Raw genomic sequence first — 21,841 nt, 5'->3', positions numbered from 1 at the left:
TCTACACATTTCGTGCGTCTGACTCTTTAGACTCGTTTGTATTTGTATATATATTGTATTGGATTGGTATGTGTTGGTTTACTTGAGTTTTATTGTGATTTCCCGCTACGGTCAATGTTATAAAGGCCTTGTAATAAATGTGTCTATATTTTTAATATAACACCTGCTTGGAGTAATTTGTAAGTGTCCTTGCTTGGTGTGCTCATTGCGGGCTTTCAGTCACCCTCAACCCTCTTGAGACCTAGTCTTGACCGCCGCAATCGCTACCCTGATTGGTCTGGCTTGTCCAGAGGTTACCCTGTTCCAAGAAACTAGGCTGGCCTTATGAATCTCTGCCTCTCCAGGACAGAGTTCAGAAATCCATCTTAACACTGGCATTGTGTGTCGCACGTTGAAAGAAATGGTGGCGCTTACCAATGGTTTGGAGACAAATATGTAGTTGATTGTCTCCCCCGAGTTCGCTCGTTCCCAGGTGGATATTCTATTTGATTGTGGAAAGGCAGCATCGAGATTATGTAGTTCGCGAGATTGAGTTAGGTCGAGCCATGCTCTACCACGCTGTTCAGCCGCTGAGGGCTGTTTTTTTACTCGAGTTCCCATCTGGGGTTTGCAGATCACATTTAAGTCGCCGCATATCATTAGGGAGGTCACCAGCAACTTGGCCATTGCATCGTCAATTACATGTTCGCACATTGTGATGGATCTTTCTTCACTAATTGCGGCTGGATTCCAGTATGTATTGGCAATGACTATTGTGCTTTCTGTGGCTTTGGTGTTGTTTTTTTGTTTCCAAATGACACTTATTGCCAAGATGGACAGGTTTGCGATCAGGGTAGGTCCAATGGAGAGTCCACATCCGGTGCAGCAGGCGATCATGAGCCCTGACATCGGCCATCCCAGATGGCCCTTGGCTGCTGGGGCTAGTGCAATTTGGTATCCCTCTAGTGTTGGAGGGCTTGTTAACCAGGTCTCCTGGAGACAGATGTCATGTTCTCCAAGGTTGACGTCTCCTGGTACAGTTGGATGCGAATGCCCTCTTGTGTTCCACGAGCATAGTTTTACTTTGCGGTGAAGGTCTTCTTGTGGCGTTGATGTTGGGTTGTGCTCTCTGTGGATGGATTGCTATTTGTTTCGATGCATTGTGAGAGCTTTTGGTAGCCAGGCCCAGATTCCTTGTTGATTGCCTGCATGATGGGTCAAATCCAGTTGTGTAGAATTGTTTTGCACTATTTGTGAGACGGTCCTCGTTGTTGTACTGGGTTTGCTTTGTGAGCTCTGTTCTCTATCCCCTCGGTGGTTATGGTAATGACTCGTGTTTTTCAAATTTTCCGCTTCGTGGCTTTAGCTATGCTCTTTTGTCGTTCCTGTTTTGTGTTAGAGGATTCTGAGACCTTGTTTCTGATTCTGAGGCGCTTTTTTGATGAATACTGTTTTTCCTGCCCTTGTGCGGAGTTGCACCAATAGTTTCTGTCATGGTTGTTTATGCGTCATTGTCATTGTTTACGTGCATCCTATTGTTCTCTCTTTTTGTGCGATTCTCTTGATGCATTATAGCTTCTACATTGAAGCCAAGGCTGTAGATTTCATGTTTACTTTTGAAAATCTGCTTGTAAATTGTGGAAGATCCGATGTACAAAAGTATGTTCCGATCGCTGCACGTATTGAATTATTCTGGATGATTTGCAACTTGTCTAGATTTGCTATGACTTATTGCTGCCAGGGCACTTGACCTTAGGGCAGTCGCAAAGCGGATTAGATTATCATCAAATGGTGGTCGGTGAGTGGTGCGGTTCACAGATATTCATTTCACGAAATGTAAGTTAAGATCAACCAAAATTTTAAAAAATGATTGTTCAGTATATGGTCTGATGCAGATTCGATTGGTGGATTTCAACACAAAATATTGCTAAGAGTTTGAGATATTTGTATGGAGAAGCTGTGCTTTCAGTTAGGAAAATTAGGGGTGAAGACATTGGTCCATTAGCCCGTATGTACACACAGAAGGAGGTAAGTTGAGAGCAGGTGCCACGTTTCCCCCCACACACTGACAGCAGCATTGGAGGTGCACAGGGTTACTATGCACTGCCTTCCTCTTTTCCTCAAGCCCTTCTTGAGTCGCAAAGTTGTCTCAGGAGGCAATGCTGGATGGATCCACAGTCAGGAGGGACAGCATGTAAATAAACCATGCTTGTATCCCATTGAAAACAGCCAGAGATGTGTGCGCTTCCCTGCATCTTCCATGCTCGTCTCCCTGGCATCTCCAGGGCTCCTCCTGCTCTGCACGCTTCTGCAGCAGAAACATGAATGCAAGTGGGACCTGGGGAGTCCATTGATACTGTGCTTTGCCATCTCTATGCAGGCGTGACCCCTGCCAGTCGTCCTGTTCCTGCTCTGAACTGGATCAAGGCCAGGGAAGCACCAGGACAGTGCTCGCCAGATTGATGGCCTTTCTTGCTCACTGTCAAAGGTAGTAGAGCCAGGGGGGGATGCTTAGAAGAACTCCACTCCAGTCCTCTCCTGCAGCTGGCTCCTCGGCAATCACTATGCTGTTAGGGCATAATGGAATCTAGGCTCACCCTGCTAATGCTGGAACCTGTGCTTCGTATACTAAGGAGCCACCATGGAGCCTGACATTGTTGCTCTGTTGGGGGGAATAATCAAACCGGGCCTTAATATGCAACTGGACATGATGAAATATAGCACTGCTCTGCTCACTTTGCACAAATGAATTTGGCACTGGTCTGATTAACTGGGTTGTGGACTCTGGCACTGTTGCAATGGCTGGCCGCAATGAAATCTTCCTTTCTGTGCTAACTAGGTTATAGAATCGGATGTTATTGTTCTAACTCGGGATAATGGATGCCGGCTCGGCTTTGCTACCTGGATATAATGAATTCTGCCACTGCCATGCTAACGCGCTATATCCCTTGTGATGGTGCTAGAACTTGGGTTTGCCCTTTTCTGTGTGTAATAACAAGTATATACATCTGTGTTACCTTGGTTATCCCATATACCTTTTCACATGTATTTATTTATTTTTAGGATGGCACACCACCTCTCTCCTGGAGTGTACGATATAGCATTGCTCAGGGCACAGCAAACGGCATACATTATTTACATGAAAATCACCACGTTCACAGAGATATTAAAAGGTAAGCTTGTGTTAAAGAATATTGTTTTGGAAAGTGTATCTTGTTTATATGATTGCCTGCTTTGAAAGAGGAAAGAAACGTATTAAGTGAAAGGAATTGGAGGATGGAAGAGAATAGATGGCAGAACTGACAAGAGTGGGTCTTGATATGGCATTAGTAGGGGATGGCTTTTTCTCTACCTGTCCCCAAAACTGGTCACTGGATCACTATAGGTCCTGGTTTGGGACCTTGACCTTAAACAGAGTGTCACCACCACTTACTCTGTGAATGAACATGTGTTGTCCTAAAATTGACTGATCCTTTTAACCACAATTTCTAGGTTGTCCCCTCCACTTCTGTTCTGCCAGGCGCTCCTTTTTAAAATTATTTTTCTTTTGCACAAACATAATGAATACATTTCATTCTAGAAGCAAGGTGCTGACTGGAGCTGTGAGTTTGCATACTTTCATGTGCAAGTTTGCATACCCACAGCTTTTGCTTGTGGCGGGAATGCTGCAGTCAAGGCCAGCAAAGGGTATGTGTATTGTGTTACCTGCAAAGAGGGTATGCGCAGCAGATGTGTAGAACTATGTGAGGAATTTGTTTTCCGATGGTTAGAACTGTACATGCGTTTGTGATTTCAGCTTGCTTGTTTTTATATTGGATCAATTTTCTGAAGATGAAACTTAGTAGTTGAGGCTTTTTAGCATTGGGCAATGATGCAGAAATAAAGAGTGGTTTGTATTTTCAGTGCTAATATCCTACTGAATGATGCCTTCGTACCCAAAGTTTCCGACTTTGGACTCACCAGGGCATTCGAGAAATGCTCCCGAACGGTCATGACGGAAAGAATTGTGGGCACAACAGCCTACATGGCACCTGAGGCCCTGCGTGGGGAGATAACCATCAAATCCGATATCTTCAGCTTGGGTGTGGTGAGTATCCTAGTGATCTAGCTCTTTAAGAAATGTATTCTCTTTTAACACTGTGTTTTCATGGCGATAGTGAATGTTGTTGTTCGATCTCTTCTGCTTACTCAATCCTTGAAATAAGGCAGCTTAACTTAAGATGTGCCCTAACTAAATTCAATAGTGCTCCAACTTGAACTCTTCCAAATAATAATACGTTTGTTGAAGTTACAGTTCATATGAACAATAGACAAATACGTGTTCTGTGTTTTTATATGCCATAGCTGTTCAGTTCCCCTCGGGCATGGTTCACTCCGAGTAAGTAAACGAAACAAGTGATGAGTAAATCAATTATTATTATAAAGGCCATAGCTTGTAGTGTGCAATTTTACTTTCTGCACAGCACAATGTTGCAAGGATATTGTTCACCAAAGAAAGCAGAACTACTACTAATGCGTCTAGAAACACTTGTGTACAGGCGTGTTATAAATGACGTATTAATGTCATCTCATAGCCCTTGTGGGTCTTGTACATAAAGGCAAACCACCGAACATATTTCCCAAACAGGAACATATGCATGCTTTCACCAGCCATTGGCATCAAGGCAGCGGCTAGAGGTCTCAACTGTGGCATTACATGCCCGTTCTAACTCGTGGTCTCGTGCTTCTTGATTACCGAAATATGTTTTTAGCATTTTTGATTAACTTTAATAGTGTTAGTTAAACAACCAGGTTTAGCCCTCCACGGGATGAGTGAAGTATGTCACAATTCAATGGTGGAATATCAAATCGTGGTCTTTTTTTCTATTCTAATAAAATAAAGAAATGGATAAAGTATTTTCCAAAATGCACATACTGATAATGACTTGAATGTCATAGATTCTTTGCAGCAACAGTGCAACAAGTGTACTATTCGACTAATTTGTATTCTCCTAGTATTTATTAAGCATGGGCCTAGGTTTGGAAAGCAATGAAATGCTTTTCCAGTCACAGGGTGAACAAACAGTGAGGGAAGCAGAGATAAAAGTGAGCAGGTAGCGAACGAGGGAGGGGGGTGGCGGGCAATTTGGTAGCAAGTGATCTATGAGCAACTAGGGTAGGTAACAGAGGGGGTTAAGAGGGTGGAGCAGAGCACATCACCTAGTCTTGGGTTTGGTGTGGAGTGGAAGCTGTGTGATCCTAGGTGTTGCGGAAGAGCCTTTGCTTGAAGAGGAGAGTTTTGAGCTCCTTCATGAAATGTAGACGAGAGGAGGCCAGTCTTGTGTAGAGGGGGAGGAGGTTCCAGAGTCTGGGCACATAGACAGAGAAGGCCTATCTTCTAGTTCTTTTCCTCCTGCACCGGCAGATCTCAAGTCTGCATATCTTTTCACTTGTGGTGGATCCTAGCCCTCTGACATTTAGTTCCAAAGCTACTTGCTAAAGTATTGAGAATGTCTACTTGGATTGATCAAGTAGCTTTAGCTATATGATGTCTGTGGTTGAGGTCAGTACATGTTTGTAGGAGGGATGAGGAAAGACCTTTACTTTTCAGGAGAAGGGTAGTTGTATTTTTAAAAATACATGCGACTTTTAGAACTTGTGGTTTGCCATTTAAGGTATTGGCTCCCGACAACAAAGGTGTGGTCTCACTCTGTTTTTCAGTTTTTTGTTAAGATTATTTTTATAATGTAGGGTATGTGAAAACTGCAAAAGACTTTATAAACTTATATTTTAAAGAAAGATGTTCAGAAATCCCCTTTGTCATATGGTGTACCACTCGTTGACTCTCTTGCCTGTACAGCTGTGACCTAGGTAGGGTTTCCTGGTTGGTCTGCTCCACAATATTTCCTGCATCTATTTGCAACCAGTTACATTACTTTATTTCGTGCACACCCTTAAAAAGTTCACAAGTATAAAAGGCAGGATAGAAGTACACACAGTATTAGGCTAAGCCTAAGAGAAATGATGCCTACAAGACCACCATCATTCTACATGTATTCAGCAGACATACTGCATCTTGCCCTAAACCATTCGCTTATAGTGACTAGAGTAGAAACCATACATTGGAAGCTGCAGTTAAATAAAAGCACAATCTGATCTGAAACAACCTTCTCAAATGATTCAATGGGCGTGTTTTGTTAACATATGCCAGCATTGGTTATCTTATCAACCAAGCTGTTTGTAAGTATTTTATTAACAACAAAGATCACTATTTTATGTGATGTTGAAATACACACATCTAAAGCTTCAGCTATGCACCCAGTGCTCCAGATACGATTTTGAAGTGGGAATATTTTACTTTCTTTTTATTTTAAAATTGAGAGTAAAATGATTTTTATCTAAGTAGAAAAGTATGTCCCACTGCCAATGGGAGTATTTAACAAGTGAGTAAAATAGGGTTTGACTGTGAAACAGTGTTTTGTAATACGTTTTTCTTTGCTCCTAGTTATTCATGCACATTAAAAGATACATTTTTGATATATCAAATCAGGCAGTAATAAGCGTTTCATCCTGTGGCACTGATCGAAACGTATCCAAGTAGCTGTGTCGACAGGATCCTGTGTGCCTATTTCCTATTTTTGTTGGGTGTATTTTTGCGCCCTATTTTTATCTGTTGAGAGTATTTGCCAATTTTTAGGACGTAAAGTTATCTTTAGGGCTCAAAGCACCTGACTTTAAAATCACGAAGAATTGGCAATAAATACTGTGCTCTCATGTTTGTAAACTGGACAAAAAAAAGAAATGCGCCAAGCATTCAGTGTTTCTCACAAACTTTGCATACGTCTGTTTCTGACCTATTCCTTTTATATTCCTGTGAGGCTAATGGTAGGGTCCCCAGAAGCAGACTTAAGGTATAATCGGCGGCTAAAAGGTGGTGAGATCTGATCCTAGTAGACTTAATAACTGCACCTTTGTTTTTCTTCCCAATAGCCCTAGCTTCAGCCCTAGCTGTTTGGCACAGAAAGCTAAGGTTCCTTTCTGTATTCACGTTGCATGTGTGTAGTTCAAGTCGAAGACCCACCCTCTCAAGAGCTCTGTGGCTCCATCTCCACCTTTTTCCTCTCTAAAATAATCACTATTCGAGAAAATATTAAGACTGAGGCTGCAGCTATTGTGGCCGCCCCAGCTTTTATGAAGCCTCCTTCTACGGAAGGCTGTTGGTCGTCGTTTCCCCTTTCCTCCAATGCAGAAGTTTTATCTGCAATCTAAAAACTTAAATCTGCATCTCCCACAGATGCTATACCACGTGTTCTCTTACAAGAAACATCCACTGACCTGATTGATTATATCACGTCAGCGGTCAATGACTCATTTACTACGGGAATTATTCCGGATTCTCTTAAACATGCATTGGTAATCCCCCTGCTCAAGAAGCCTTCTCTGGATCCTGAAGTGTTGGCTAACAATCGCCCGATTTCACTTCTGCCTTTCCTGATGAAGGTTTTGGAGGTTCTGGTATCCCCACTGCTTTCTACTTTCTTGGAATCAACTCAGTTCCTTGATTCATTCCAGTCCGGCTTTCGGCCAGGTAGAGGTACTGATTCTGTTCTTAACTCTGTGATGGCTGACCTTATGTGTCTTGTCGATTAGGGCGGTGTCGGAGCAGTCCTGCTTTTAGATCTGTCGGCTGCTTTTGACACCGTCAATCACTCTCTTCTGATCGCCCGTCTTTCTGAAGCCGGTATCTCTGGCCAGGTCCTGAAGTGGTTAATAACTTTTCTGACTGGTTGCTCTCAGTCAGTGTTGTTTCTGCCCTTCTGCTCTGCCCCTGTCTTTCCTGCGGTGTTCCTCAGGGGTATCGGCACTTTCCACTATTTCGTTCAATATCTACATAAGATACTTACTGTTTCTGATTGAATCTCATGGGTTTCGCTTTTACTCTTGCGCGGATGACACCCAGAAATTGGTCCGTTTGGACCTCACAAAACCAGAAACAACCAATAGGTTAAAGTGCCTGGAAGAACTGGGTATATGGATGACGATTAACTAGCTCAAACTAAACGGTTCTAAAACCGAAGTTCTGGTTGTGGGTACCGCTACCCCTCATATGTTCTAGACGGCTGATTTTTGGCCCTCTTCGCTAGGCCCCCCTCCCAATATCTGATACATCTGTCAGGAATTTGGGAGTACGTTTCTCAGCCACTTTGACCATGGATGAGCAGGTGGGAGCAGTTTGTAAATCGGGCCACTTTAAACTCAGGGTCCTTCGGAAAGTCCTCCCCTTCATTCCTACGGCCAGTCAGGCACCTGTAGTTGGAGCTCTGGTCCTTAGCGTCCTGGACTACTGCAACTCACTATATCTGGCCCAACGCAGTTATCATCGGGCGTCTGCAGCTACTCCAGAATGCTGCTGCTCGCTCCGTTATCCGTCCACCTTTTGGCGCTCACATGATGCCCATACTGAGACAACGCCACTGGATTCCTGTCACCCAGCGGATCGTGTTCAAATCTATGTGCATAGTCCAGCAAGCATTCTATGGAAGGGGAGCAGAATACTTGCAAAGCAAATTCACTCCCTATCAACCCACCCGTACCCTCCGTTCTCTCACCGCCCGCCGGCTGACTGTTCCTCGGTTCAGGCTAGCCCGCAGGGGTAGCCAGGCCTTCTCTGTTGCCGCTGCTGAAGCATGGAATCGCCTTCCCATCTCACTGCAAGACATATCTGATCATCTTGCCTTTCGGCGAAGATTGAAAACTCTGCTTTTTTAGTGGCTCTATGGGTTTTGCCTCCCTTCCTCAGCGCCAAGATGCCTTCGGGTGTACGTGCGTCTACATAAATGCACATAACATAACGTGTGTGTTTTATCGCAGCGGCTGCTTTGCTGTGCATTGTAGATCTGTTACCCCACAGGACTTCAAGGCCTACAAGCGTTAGTAGTTCTGCCCCAGTACATCGGATATCACTTCACTGTATTTCCCCAAATGGGGGGATGACCACAGACATACCCAATATGATCGGTCTGAGAGTTAAAACATCTGTGATTTTTTTTCGTTGGTTTCTATGTGCAGTATTACGTTCAGAGGGAGTTTAGGGGCATCTAGTTGCACCAACGCTAGGCTTAATGTGATTTGAGATCTGTCTTTTTTTCTGTGTACAATTTTAGAAACCTAATAATACATAAGAGAAATTAATATTATCGATTCATTGCTTATAGCATCATTTTAGTCATGACGTATTCACAAGCCTAACATCATTACCTATTTTAAATCCTTGTATTTTATAACACTCCACCCAGAGAAAAGCGTAAGAGAGAAACACACTGCAAACTTCACCTACAGACATCATAAATGTAAAAGTATGCTTTATTGAAAGAACAGAAGTATCAGACAAAATGAGTTCATAGTCTTCAAGCAGTCCTTTCTTCAGATAAGAAATCTTTTCCTTTGCTGATAAGTTGATACAGTCTTGATCCCAGTCTTCAATAGTACGTTTGCTATTAACCTTCCACGCATCGCCTTCTCTTTATTTTCCACTGCAAAGGCTCTGGATTGCCACATTTGTACACGTCTCAAAGACAATTTTTAAATAGAAACAATGACTCAGTAGGTTTCTCATTTTATCTGCTGGAATATTGAGATTATCAGACAATTGGGACAAGTAAAGGGTAGTGCGTTATGTAAATTGACACCCACAGCCACCAAAACATGTATTGCATTACCATCCAACAAGCGATGGATGCATCTGAACTGGTTCTACTGAAACAATGAATAATCTCCACTGAGTTCCTTAAATGGCAGATCCACCTGTATCTAGGCGTCGTCTGTACACCTTTCAAAATCTTTGGCGAGAAAAGTCTGATCACTGAAAATGAAGGTTTTCATGTGTCATGGCTGAGGTGTTCCTCAGACGGCCAAAGACTATTTAAAATGTTCACTATAAGTTTTAGTCTGGTCACACACAACGTAGGAATTTGGTATGACCGAACCTACGGGTTGGGTGAGGCTTAGTATAATCACCATCAGAATCTCCTTGGTCCTCACTACATCCCTCTTGCTAGAGAGGTGTTCCCAAAGCCCTCTGATGGGGGTGTGTGTGAAAAGGCCCATCTTAGTAACGGGGTCCATCACTTTAGACCAAACCCTCTCAATGTGTAACATAGTAGGCCAGTTAGGCTTCACTCTTGGAATGGGATGGTACCAAAGTACAATTAATTGGTCAAGTACACATTAAAATACACCACAATACATAATATACTGTATATTGTATATAGTATTAGATGAGAATAAAATGACACTGCCAAAGTAGTACTAGAATACATAACAAAAAACAGTTATGGGTTAAATTTTGGTAACACCTCAGTTAAACAAAATATAGAGCACTGCATAACAGGGAAGAACTAGGCCTCTGTAGCCAAGAAAGAAAGGTGGAAATGTGTTAGCCCATTTAGGAAAACCAGTCCAGTGGTCCACCAAACCGTCCATGAAATCAAGAATGCAGTACTATGTTAGTAAGTGCTGTAACACCCTTATTTCCTATAGGAAAGCATGAAGTGCAGTGTTTTAATAAAAATAAAATAGCAATGTATTGTGCAAGACTGTTGTAATACAAGCCCCCCAGCTCTGGGTCATTCCAGTGAACACCATGCCCATTAGGCCTCGACAGCCCAGCCTACTCGGGAGTACATCTAAACCAGGGTCAAGACTAACGTGATTCAGCAAAGGAGCTAGTTGTAAACTAAAGTAGACACAGTCTTCACAGGTTATGCAAATAAAGCACACCAGGAAGCAATGCTAATCCAGCACATTTGGATTATCCCACTACTGAGGTTGGGATAGGAAGATTACAACATAGATTTAGTCAAATTCAGATTTGTCGCATTATTTTATTGGATTTGACTGAAAATATACTTTGTGGGTAATCGTGATAATTAAAATAGGGGGTAGTCAGAGGGGGATTTATGACGCCCCCACCTGCATATATTTGCTGCCAAATGTAAAAAAAATAAATGAGACAAATTCGACAATATGGCCAAATCACATGGAACCCCTAAGGTTGCCAGCAAACAATTCAGTTGGAGAATCGCCTTGTCCTGAGCAAGCTTTCCTCCAAAGAGCTGCAGCAAAAGTAGTCGTCCAAAAATGATGCTCTGACTCGCGTGACTGTGGAACACAGAAGAGCAGCACAACAAAAATCCTCTTCCCCTCCAGACATCAACACATGGAAGAGAGAATTCCTGGTTTCCGCAAGCTGTAGATATGCACTTGGATAGTAACTTGTCCTTTACCAGGATTAAGTGGGTGTGTCGGGCTACCATGAAGGGCTTGGAATAGACTGTCTTTCCCCACCTCCAAGAGGCTGAGTGGGAGAGAAGCACATGCTTGGGGTGGATGATGCTGACTGTTCAAGGTTGGAAGCATGTCGACCTGATAGATGGATCTCTGTCACACAACTACAGGTATGATCCCCAGCTCTCCACCTCCAATGTTGGTGTGCCTTGACAGGGGATTATTTATGACCGCTCCAGCAGTCCAGTGAAGGAGTGGACTATCTGTTAAGCAGGCTACGGTCCTTCCTCTGCTTCTTCATCACTGTCAATCTGACCTTGTGAGGAGCCGTGACTGAACTTGACTTATGAAATGTTGGCCCTCTAGTGAAGAGAGAGGAACTTGCCCAGATTGAGGAATGGTGTCAGAGCTTGGATGAGGATTGGGAAGGGACCTAGTGAGAATGTTAGGAGCTTTTTGGTTGGGAAAGCAGAAAACAGTGCATCTCATATACAATGTTTAGTGTGCTGAAATTTCAGCAAGCTCATTGTGGTACATCATTTAGGTTGTGATGCCATTACTGAAGGTTTATAAAAAAAGGATTGATGTAAGCACATTATGTGGATTATAAACTAATTGGTTTTAGAATTGATGCATCATACATGTGTTTTACTGTTTCCAGGTTTTTCTGGAAATAATCACTGGATTACCACCTGTGGATGAAAACCGGGACCCACAACTACTGGTACTGCATTTTCATCTCCTTTTTAACGTCGCTTTGTAAGAACACACTTGGACACATTTTGTCTGGTCTCACAAGTATGTTGTCCTGGATATTCAAGGGACCTTTACCTCTAGTGATCAGCACGTAAAATGTCTTCTCTATCAACGAACTGCAACATCCTACTCTACAGGGTCCCCTCTGTGACAGCGTCCCAATAGGGCCATGTCAAGCTTCCAGTGATCCTCTTCATCTGGGTTAGTCTTCATACTAGGGCACTGCCAGAACCCACCTACCCCATTGGTGATGTGGTGGCATTGGGAGGGAACCCAGTCTTGTCCTGGATGCTTAGTGCTTGTTGTCTACTTGGAACTTCTTTCCCCATCTCAGCAGCGCTCCTGCTTTCTTTCTCCAAGCTACAGGCCTGCTCTCCCTCCTTGTTTTTGTCTTTTAGTGCTGAAGAATGAGGGAAGCGGAACTACAAACCTTGTAAAGCCTCACATTGATAAGTGTCCAATCTTGGACCTGTACGCACTCTTGTTTTTACTGTATGTGCAGGTGGGACAACAAGACCATGGGGGGCGGGTGAGAGGGGAAGGAAAGAGTGGAGGAAGGTGTACAGGTGATCTGAGAATAGCAAGAGATATGGAGAGGAAGGAGGGGAGAGAGGTGGGAAGAGACCAGCCAGTGGTGAGCGAGTGTGACACTCAGTTTGGAGAAACGAAAAGCGAGAGTACAAGAGATTGAGACAACACAGAGATCAAAGAAATTCAGAGAAAGCAGAGTGAAGGAAGAGAGAAAAATAAATCCAGAGAGAATGAGTGGGGGTTCTACAACTTTAGGAAACCACAGAATGAAACTGCAGCGGGGCTTAGAATATGAACCTTAAGAATTTCCAGAGTGAGATGGCCTTTAGTCCACCTTGGAGTCAAGGTTTAGCAGAGATGATTTGTGTGAAGAGGCGGCCGCCACAAATAACCGCTCCAGAGACAGTAGTACGTTCCAGGGGTCTTTATTGGAACTTAACAGACTGGCTGTGGGCCTGGTGGGAGATTTTCAGGGCCTACCGGGGGCTTTAGGGGAGATGGTGCATGGGATGGTCCTCACCCTCTACTCCCTCCCTAGACCAGACATCCCTAGCTGGGACACTGATCTGCCTGTTGGCTATCTTGGTGGCTGCCTAACTCCCTATGGGATTTTTTAGATTTCCCCTGACCTACCCCACTTTGTATCCTAGGGAGTTTCACCAGTCACTTGTTCTCCTTCCACACAGGTTCTGACCTGACCCTTCACTATACTATACTATATTCCTAAGATGTTCTCCCACCATGTTACTATCCCACCGATCTCACTCTGCCACCCTTTGATCTTACTTTTTTCTTACTCCTGCTTTTACTATCGCCCATACCGCTAACTACCCCTCTACCTACATTATCTTCTCTTCCCTCCTTCCTCCCACTCTACTTCTTTGCTTCTTGCTATTCTTCTGTTATAATCTCTCTCGCTCTTACCTCTACTGCTACCTCTCACTCCCTGTCACTCTTCTTACTCTCCCTCTACTGCTAGTCCTACTTCGTTATTTACACTACCCCACTACCTTTCCTTCCTCCTCCTACTACTGTCAGTCTGCTGATGCTTCTACTCCTTAGTGCTTGCTACCCCCCTTTACCACCAACTACCATTGTACTTGCGTATTCCTCTCACTCGCTACTCCTGCTACTTCCTGTTTCTACTCTCAACTGCTACTACTCCCTCCGCCACTACTACCACCACTACCAGTCTGCTACACCTACTCTATCGCTACTCCTCACACTCTGCAATCCCCCCCGCCACAAACACACACTCTCTGCACAGACCCCTTCCTTCCAATAACCTTGGCACTCCTTTCGCTCTCAACTTCTCTGGTCTCTCGGATGTCCTCCACCTCCTGTCCTCACTCAACTAACCACACACTCCCATTCACACACCCCTTCTTAAATATAACCCCTGGGTTGGTCACTTGCACTATCAAATCACTTGCCTGTCTCTAGGGGATGTGTCCTGGAAAGGCTTAGGTAAAGGCTTAAAAGGTCTTGTAACCCTGGCCCATTTCCCAAGTTGGACCATGTACTGGTCTCCATGGAGGATTGTTATTTAAGTCCTTCCTTAGGCCTTTATTAACATATAAAAAGTAACTGGTAGTTTAGTGGTGTCACTTTGGCCTTCATTGAAGTCTTAAGTTATTTTTGAATATAACAAGTCTGTGGTGGGTTAGTGTGGAGGTTGCCTTAGCTTGGGCTCGAGCGAATTCTGCCTGCTGGAGCCGCGCTCTAGTTGCTGCATGCCCAGTATTGGAGCGTAAGCCACATCCAGCGACCTCCCGTGGGAAGTCCTTAATGCTGGGTTGCTGTGTGGCCCGGCATTGGCCTCCAGCGTCTTCCTGTCGTGGCGCTGCTGACACCCTCGTTGCGGTGGCGACCTTGCTGGCTCCACCACATACATCCTTCAGGTAAGAATAGGGTGGTAAGGGGGTCTGCCTGCATTCGTACACTGGTACATGTCATTATAACACGCCTGTACACCAGTGTTTCTAGGTGAGGTGAGGGGGCTGGGTGGGGGACTCCCACCCACCTTTGACAGGGCCTGAAAGCAGTAGCGCTTGCACTATAGTACTGTACCCAGAGTGTGAGGGAAGCCTGGGCTTATGGAGGAGGGCTGTCCCGCCATGTTGAGGGATAGTTAAGGGGAGTACCTCAAGAAAACTCTCCTTCTGAAAGCTTTGTGTAAAATAGACTCTTGAAACGATTATCCTATGTGTTTACCTTTAACACCCGACGCCACAAGAACACACACATCTGCAATGTTGTGTGTTTACTGAACAACAAATATCTTTGAGTTACATGTATTGCTAATAAAATTGAACAATAAGAAAGCTAAGGTTATTTTTATGAACTGAGAACCTCTTATATGCTTGATTTTTCTGTGTTCAAGTCCCTAATTTGCAATTGTTAAGGTAAACCTGGACATATCTGCAGTATGGTTTGATACTGAACTCGTGTGTTCGTAGGGTTGGTGTTTAATATTTGTAAGAAAGATGAAGTGATAATAATGTGCCAAGGAATGTATTCAAATTCCTTAAGCTTGGGTATCCCCAGTGAAGCATCTAAACTCCTCTCATCACCACCCCACCCACGAGCTTCTCCCATTCCTTAATACTTATCAACACTCACTTGGCCATCCTGCACAATGCCAACATTGCCATCGTATCACCAAACACAAGGTTGATGCTATCTTCACCACCTACCATGGCTCTCCCCACCTACTCCCATATGTTCATCATTCTCAATCCAACATGCTGGTCAGATGGGGAAGACTGGGGCAGGCTTGGTAGTCGTATGTGAAACCAACTGGACATGCACAGTTTGTAGCCATTTGGCAGTTACATTCATGGAGGTCCTTTCATGTCAATTCATCCAATCACTCAAGTAGTCAGAGACATTTGACCTCACTGGCTGTTGTCCATTCATTGGTAAGATCACTGGTCTTTTCTCGTCAGCCTCTGTCCCACACACTTAACCAACATCTTTCTCTGGGACTTCAACCTATAAGGAGCCCAATTGATAACAAAGATGCTCCCCTTATCCTGGCAGACATCCTACATATAACACAGCATGCGCATACCCCCACCTACAACTGTACCTCACTGTGGACTGCTCCCATGACTCCTCTGGAAACACCTTTCCGCCATTCAAATGTGGATGACAGGCTTATATCTAAAGCGCAACCCAAGCAAATATCTTCTCCTCAAACACCCATCCAAACAGGAAATCCTCTAAAGATACCCAAATGACCAGCACTTGCGTGGGTTCACTCCTCAACACATCAACTCCGCCAAATCCCTCAGTTTCATCATAGACAAACATCTCCTAATAAAGCTCTCTCACAAAACATTCAGCACAATTAATTACTGTATGTCCTTGAGGGCTGCTAATCTGGCTTCTGCCCCTTCCCCTGTATTTACACCATGTCCTAATGAAATGCTGTCCATCTGATAGGACCCACATCTATCCTTTATAATGTCTCGACCACCTTCAACATCCTTTATGGAACTTACCTGCTCCGGACCCTTTGAAACACAATGCAAAAACAAATAAAAGCTCCACATCAGCATGGTGTATCTCAAGGTTTGGTTCCTTCGCCCCTTGTTCTATAACTCTGTGCACTCATTCTTTATCTGATCTGGTGTCTGTGATGATCTTAGTTTTCCAGTATACAGATGGCAACCAACGACTGTTCCATACCAAGAAATAGGGAACTTGTAACTGCTAGCCAACTACCTATACCAATGTTTGTCAATCAATTCTGTCTTTATTGATGGTAAAACGGACTACTGCTTACTATATGCCACATTCTAGTAACGATGGTCATATCTTTTTTTCAACTGCCTCGTATTCTCATAAGCTTTAGAGACTGATAGGCAAAATAACCGAGCGTTCTCTGGCACCAAATTCTCCATCGAGAAAATCACTGCCCCACATTTTGGCTCTGATTTTACAGAACTAACCAGGGCATTTGCTTACTTGAATTGACTTACATGTACATAGTTTAACACCACATGTATAGAAAAACATAATTTGTGGGCAGACTCTGCTCATTTAAAATTTGCCCAACTAGAACCACAACCTTTGTGATTCTCAAAGCTCAGTCTACAAACTCTTGCAGGATGTTGTTTTAGAATAGCCCTAAATGCCATCTTACAAAGGCTCATCTTCTGTGAATTGGAGGGACAACTTTCATACAACAGCTCACGGCTAAACTCTTCTTTCACCAACTGTAGTAAACCACATCCGACCAACCAAACCTCTCCATACCCCACTGCACCTGAACCCAGTCACATAGCCAAGCAGACATACTTGATGCACAAACTTTCCATCCTAAATATTGTAAATAAAGGTGCTATTGCATCCATGCTTTAATACCATCTCATTGATGAAAGTGTTTTTTTTTAAAAAAAGGTTTGGTTTTGACAAATAGGTGGAATGAATTAGAAAGAACCCTGTTGCATTCTTCCAGCACAAGGATGAGGGATGCTGGGAAGTAGTTCCTGAAAACACTGGCGAGAGAGGAACTTTGACTTTCAATTAGTAGACCTCTACTACTATGTAAATGTCCCTGCACAGACTAACTTTCCCTGTGCATCAGTGTGCTGTCCCTAGATTGCGGTGGTGGGCCGCCTATCTAGGTGAAAAGGGTAGCTTTCCCTGTCTAAGCTATTTTTAAAAATATTACAGTTCCCAACTGGTCATTTTATTTTTATTATTGACCGTGGTCACAAAAGCTTAAACAACTTTGAAAATGTCTTATTCTTCTAATGAGTTTTTCTTAAATGTCTTTCTGTGGCAAAATAGAAAGAACCAAGTGGGTGAGAGCCTTCACTTGTAAATATATTATCCCAGTAGTTTCTCTAGGTGTGTGTTTCTGCCTTTACACATCTGTTTTTGTAGTGTCAACCGGTTTGGGTGGGATAGAGATAATTGTTACCACCTTTGTCAGGACGGTCAGTTCAAACGTAGGTCGTGAAATACCTTAATTGTATGTTCTGTTTGCCGTTATCACTGTCCCACAGCAAGATTTCCTTGTTCTCTGGACATTGCACACTCAGTGCTGTGAATCACTGGCGCTCCATCATGGTGACAGGGCTTTTTTATTGAGGTCCTGATTTTTCTCAGGGTCCACTGTTTGATGCTGGATACCCCTTGTTCTTGTTTCCTTACTCAGTCTGCATGAATCCTCGGATCGGCTTGACTGGAATTAATTCCTGCCTGCTTCAAATTACTTAATCTGACTGGATTGTCCGAACAAGTGATGTTGCAGTTTCATGCTTCGCCAGCGTGAGGCGCTATTACATGCAATGGACTAATTAAAAACATTCCTATGATCTCTTGATTCAGCAGTTTGAGTTCTAAGGTTCTCCCCTTTATACATTCCAAAAAGCTGCCAGTATCAGACTATTGTGCAGAAAGTATGTTACTTAAGATACCGCTTGTCGGTGGGGGAGGATAATGTGTTAAGTCAACATAGTGATTTTATTTAAAGAAATGTTTGTGTATCTGGTTACTTACAGACATCTTTACACTTTACATCACATAATTAATAACAATCATAAAATAGTCATGCATATATTTATACAATAAATATTAAGTGAATAGAGTAGAATTTGATATGTGACTCTTAAAATGCGTCAATGTAAAACAGCATCTCAAATTAATGCTAGTTTTCACCACCCTCCAGAACCAGGGCAATAGACTTCCATACTAAAAACACAGCATTAGTAATAACTTTGGACTGAGCACCCACTAGAGACGCCCAAAATTGGTTAAAAGCCACATCTTGTATCCGGCTAACCAATTTCTGGTAGTGGGTCTCGTACAGTGTCTTTAGCTCATGGCATTTGGTGAGTAAATGCCTAGCATATTCTTAGTGTTTCCTGCAGATCCTACGTTTTCTTTCGTCAACAGAGATAGTCTTCCAGGGTCCAGTTATCATTAAGAAAGGGAGCAAATTAAAACACAGGAGCATGATAAAACGTTGCAGCCCCTGATCAATAGTATACTTAATGTAGCTCGCAGTAGCCAAATAAGGGAATGACTGGGTCAAATATTCTTTCATCTTAGTTTTCCCATGTAAATAGTCCACATTATTAGCTATATCGCAGCGATTAGTCCTAGCAATCAATGTTCTTCTAGCTAAGGTGAGATTTGTAGAATCCATGTCCCGGGACAAACCTATCCGATTTTGGAACTCAGCACAGACTCTTATTAAATATTTCACTGAATAATAGTCCTGAAAGCTAGTGCCCCAGAATGCGTGTGCCAACTAAGTATAGTCTCATCTTATCTTCCAGTATTTTCGTAAGTAGTAGAGATCTTCTACTTTGGACTAATTTGGACTTGCGTCATAAGAGAGACCAATCCCAATTCCAAGCAAATGGCTTGGATTGGAATGGACTGCGGAAGGCCCAAGTTGCGTTGCCACAATTTTCCCTCCAAGACCTTAAACCAGACCAGTTGATTATCTGCATAGGTCTTGAGCCCGTACAAAATAGCTGGTACCATGCTGGTTGTGTATACTGTCAACATGCCTTCAATCGAATAACCACCCGTGGCTTGTATAAAGGTTTAACTGCCCCAAATTTGCTTAAGACTTTCTGGGTTACATACTGTTGCATTAAATTGGGAGATCAGGTAGAAGATGAGAGCTCCCAAGACATACGTATGAATCTACCTCTTCAATCAGTTGTTCATCCAGTTTCCAAATACATGTGTTACAAGTATGCTTGCTGTCTATAGTCCTATTGGTTTTAGTTCCATTTATCTTAGTTATTTTCTTTGAATAAAATAAAAGAATGCCTCATCTGTCCCTAGCTGTAAAATGAAGTCCCTACTCTTCCAAGGAAAAACAGGTGCTCAACATTCATTCTGTCCAAACCTATGCTAAGGTAATCTCTGACTCAACCACTATAACAAAAGGCTAACATAAATTCAGCATAGGAAAGAGTTAGCCTCCCTCTCACCCCATATTGCTTGGGTGTTATTAGTTGGCTTCCTGAACCCCCCCCCACACACACAAAAGAGTTATTATTGTTCTCTCTCAGGCCCTATACCTGTTGCAACAATTCAAATGTGTCTCAGCCTTTCGTTTTTCCTAGTGGAGGTTGGTCTGGGCTCCCACACAAACGTTCCTCCTTCTGCCAGCCAATCCGCCTGGTTGGGACAGTTTATACACCTTAAATTCCAAGGTTATCCAAGGACTCTGGGTCTGTGAGCCTTATTGGAGACAACAGGCTCTATTGCTTTGGGTTTGCCTGCGTTCTCTTGGGTGACAATGTCTCTCACCCCTGCCCAGGGTATTTTATATCTTAGCCTTGCTTGGGATATCTGGCTCTTCGGCCCTTCTCCACTTATCAGTTTTCTCTCCCCCTCATGCTTTTTGTTGTTGTTGCTCAACCTGACGTGGTCTCTGGTTGCCCAGCCTAGCATGGGGTCTCGGGTTGCTCAGCCAGGTGTTGGTCTTGCACCCCGTTGTGGGGTCTCTGGTTGCTCAGCCTGGCGTGGGCCATAACCCCCTTGTGGGAGAGTCTCTGGATGCTCAGCCTGACGTGGGTTATATAGTGACCTCACTGCCCTCCACCCACACCTCGATCGGTACCACATACCTGCTCACCAGCGGCAGCGATCGTTCGGAGAAGTGGTCTCTCCAGCCAGTTCATATCCATGCCTCCAACTTTGTTTCAGTCCTCATCTGCTTTCTCATGTCTGTTCTACCCGCCTTGGACAAACTGCCTCTCTGTGTCGGTTAAGCGGGACGCTGCCATGCCGCTTCTGTAGTGGACTCAGTTATATGCGGCGGCTCCAAGCTCCTTGGGCTCTCCGCCATAATGTAATCAGCATCATTCAACAGACTTCTGTGATGAATCCTACGGATCCCTCACTAATTCCCTACCTGAAGTCTCCTCCCAGGTGGCCAGTGAAAGGCAGACGCTTCCTGATCCTGACCTTGGGGGGGGGGGGGGGGGGGTGGGTTGCTTTGCGGGGCGGGAGTATCACATAGGAGGAGAAAAGGCTCTGGGTGTGAGAGGATTCTGTGGGATGAGATACAGTATTTGTCTTCCTCTAAAGAGGATAACTATGTAATGCCACAGTATGTAATGGCTTGCTGTAGTAATCCTCTTGTGGTACCACAAAATTAACATGTAGAGAAGGGTAAAAGCAATCATCGTCATCAATAGCTTTATCTCGGCCGTAGGGCCATAAGTGTACATACATATCAAAACAATAACAAGTTACACATTCTGTACATTATTCATTTATTGTGTCCCTTTGAACTGCTTGAGAGCCAGAGAGAACTCCCCTCGTTGATCGCTCCTTCACCCTAGTGATGCAATCCAACTATTTATTCCACTCTGATTTAACCCAAGGGAGTTAGCCCGGTGGCCTTTACCCAAGGGGACTGCATTTGCGCCCATAAGCACTGGTCAGTGCTGCCTAGTTGAGGCATGGGCATCCATGGGCCCCTCGGGATGAGCTCTAATTTCAATTGTGGTGTTCACTGAGGGATGGCATCTCCTAAGGAAGCACAATACGCTTCTCCCCATGCTTGGCTCCCTGAATACAATTTGGATATAATCATGGCAACTTTCCCCCTGATGAGGCAACCTGGTGCACCTTAGGATTTGTTCTCTTGTTACAAATAAGCTGCCCCGGATAGCCTGCAACCAATGTGTACGCCTATTCACAAAGGGCTGCCTGGGTTTGTGATGTTTAGGGGTCAGTTTGGGAACCCTACGCAAGTAAATTGACCCTCCCCTGCCTGAGACTTCTGCCTTACTACAGGTGGCTGTACAATTAATTGGCCCATAGTCTACTCCACTAGCTGGCTTTCTCATTGGGGCACTGGGCCTAGGGCCATCTTTGACCCTAATGGCGACCCTGCTGGCAGCGCACTGTAGGGGTGGGTGAGAAGTGCGCTATTGTGTCTCTATACTGTGATTATCCAACCGTAACACTATATCAAACAGAGGCATTGTATTAATCGCAGGGTTTCCAGTCTTCGGGCCCTAATTGCACCCACTGGAGCACCTTAGTCCCACAGGATCAGGATTTACTATTGTAAAGCAGAATATGGTATTGGAGGTTGATGTTGAAAGCAGAGCATTCGCAAGGCATTTGGGTCCCACCCTGTGCTCTCCTGGATTATTGTGAATTCCCCCTCAATTCCTTTATTCCCATGTTGATCCAGAAATAAATCTTTTATGGACGCCAAATCAAGCAAGACAAAATGGCATTTGGAAGTGTGGGCTCCTGAAACATCCACCCCATCCTGAACAACAGGGGAGACTGATGTTGGGCCAAGACTAGG

General features: G+C 43.9%; 1 protein-coding gene across 1 annotated transcript in view; it reads left to right on the top strand.

Annotated features, from left to right (window-relative positions):
* IRAK4 (interleukin 1 receptor associated kinase 4) overlaps window positions 1–21,841 on the top strand; it is a 149,925-nt gene that overhangs the window by 107,716 nt on the left and 20,368 nt on the right. Inside the window, exons 8-10 of the mRNA XM_069628018.1 lie at window positions 3,043–3,152; window positions 3,883–4,066; window positions 11,906–11,968. Of these exons, the coding sequence (XP_069484119.1) occupies window positions 3,043–3,152; window positions 3,883–4,066; window positions 11,906–11,968 (357 nt within the window). The remainder of the gene's footprint in view (window positions 1–3,042; window positions 3,153–3,882; window positions 4,067–11,905; window positions 11,969–21,841) is intronic.

The sequence above is a fragment of the Ambystoma mexicanum genome, chromosome 12 (assembly GCF_040938575.1).
Source record: "Ambystoma mexicanum isolate Mex_15411 chromosome 12, UKY_AmexF1_1, whole genome shotgun sequence".
NCBI classification, from domain to species: Eukaryota; Metazoa; Chordata; class Amphibia; order Caudata; family Ambystomatidae; genus Ambystoma; species Ambystoma mexicanum.
The sequence above is the reverse complement of the archived record's forward strand: the minus strand, read 5'-3'. Positions and strand labels throughout refer to the sequence as shown.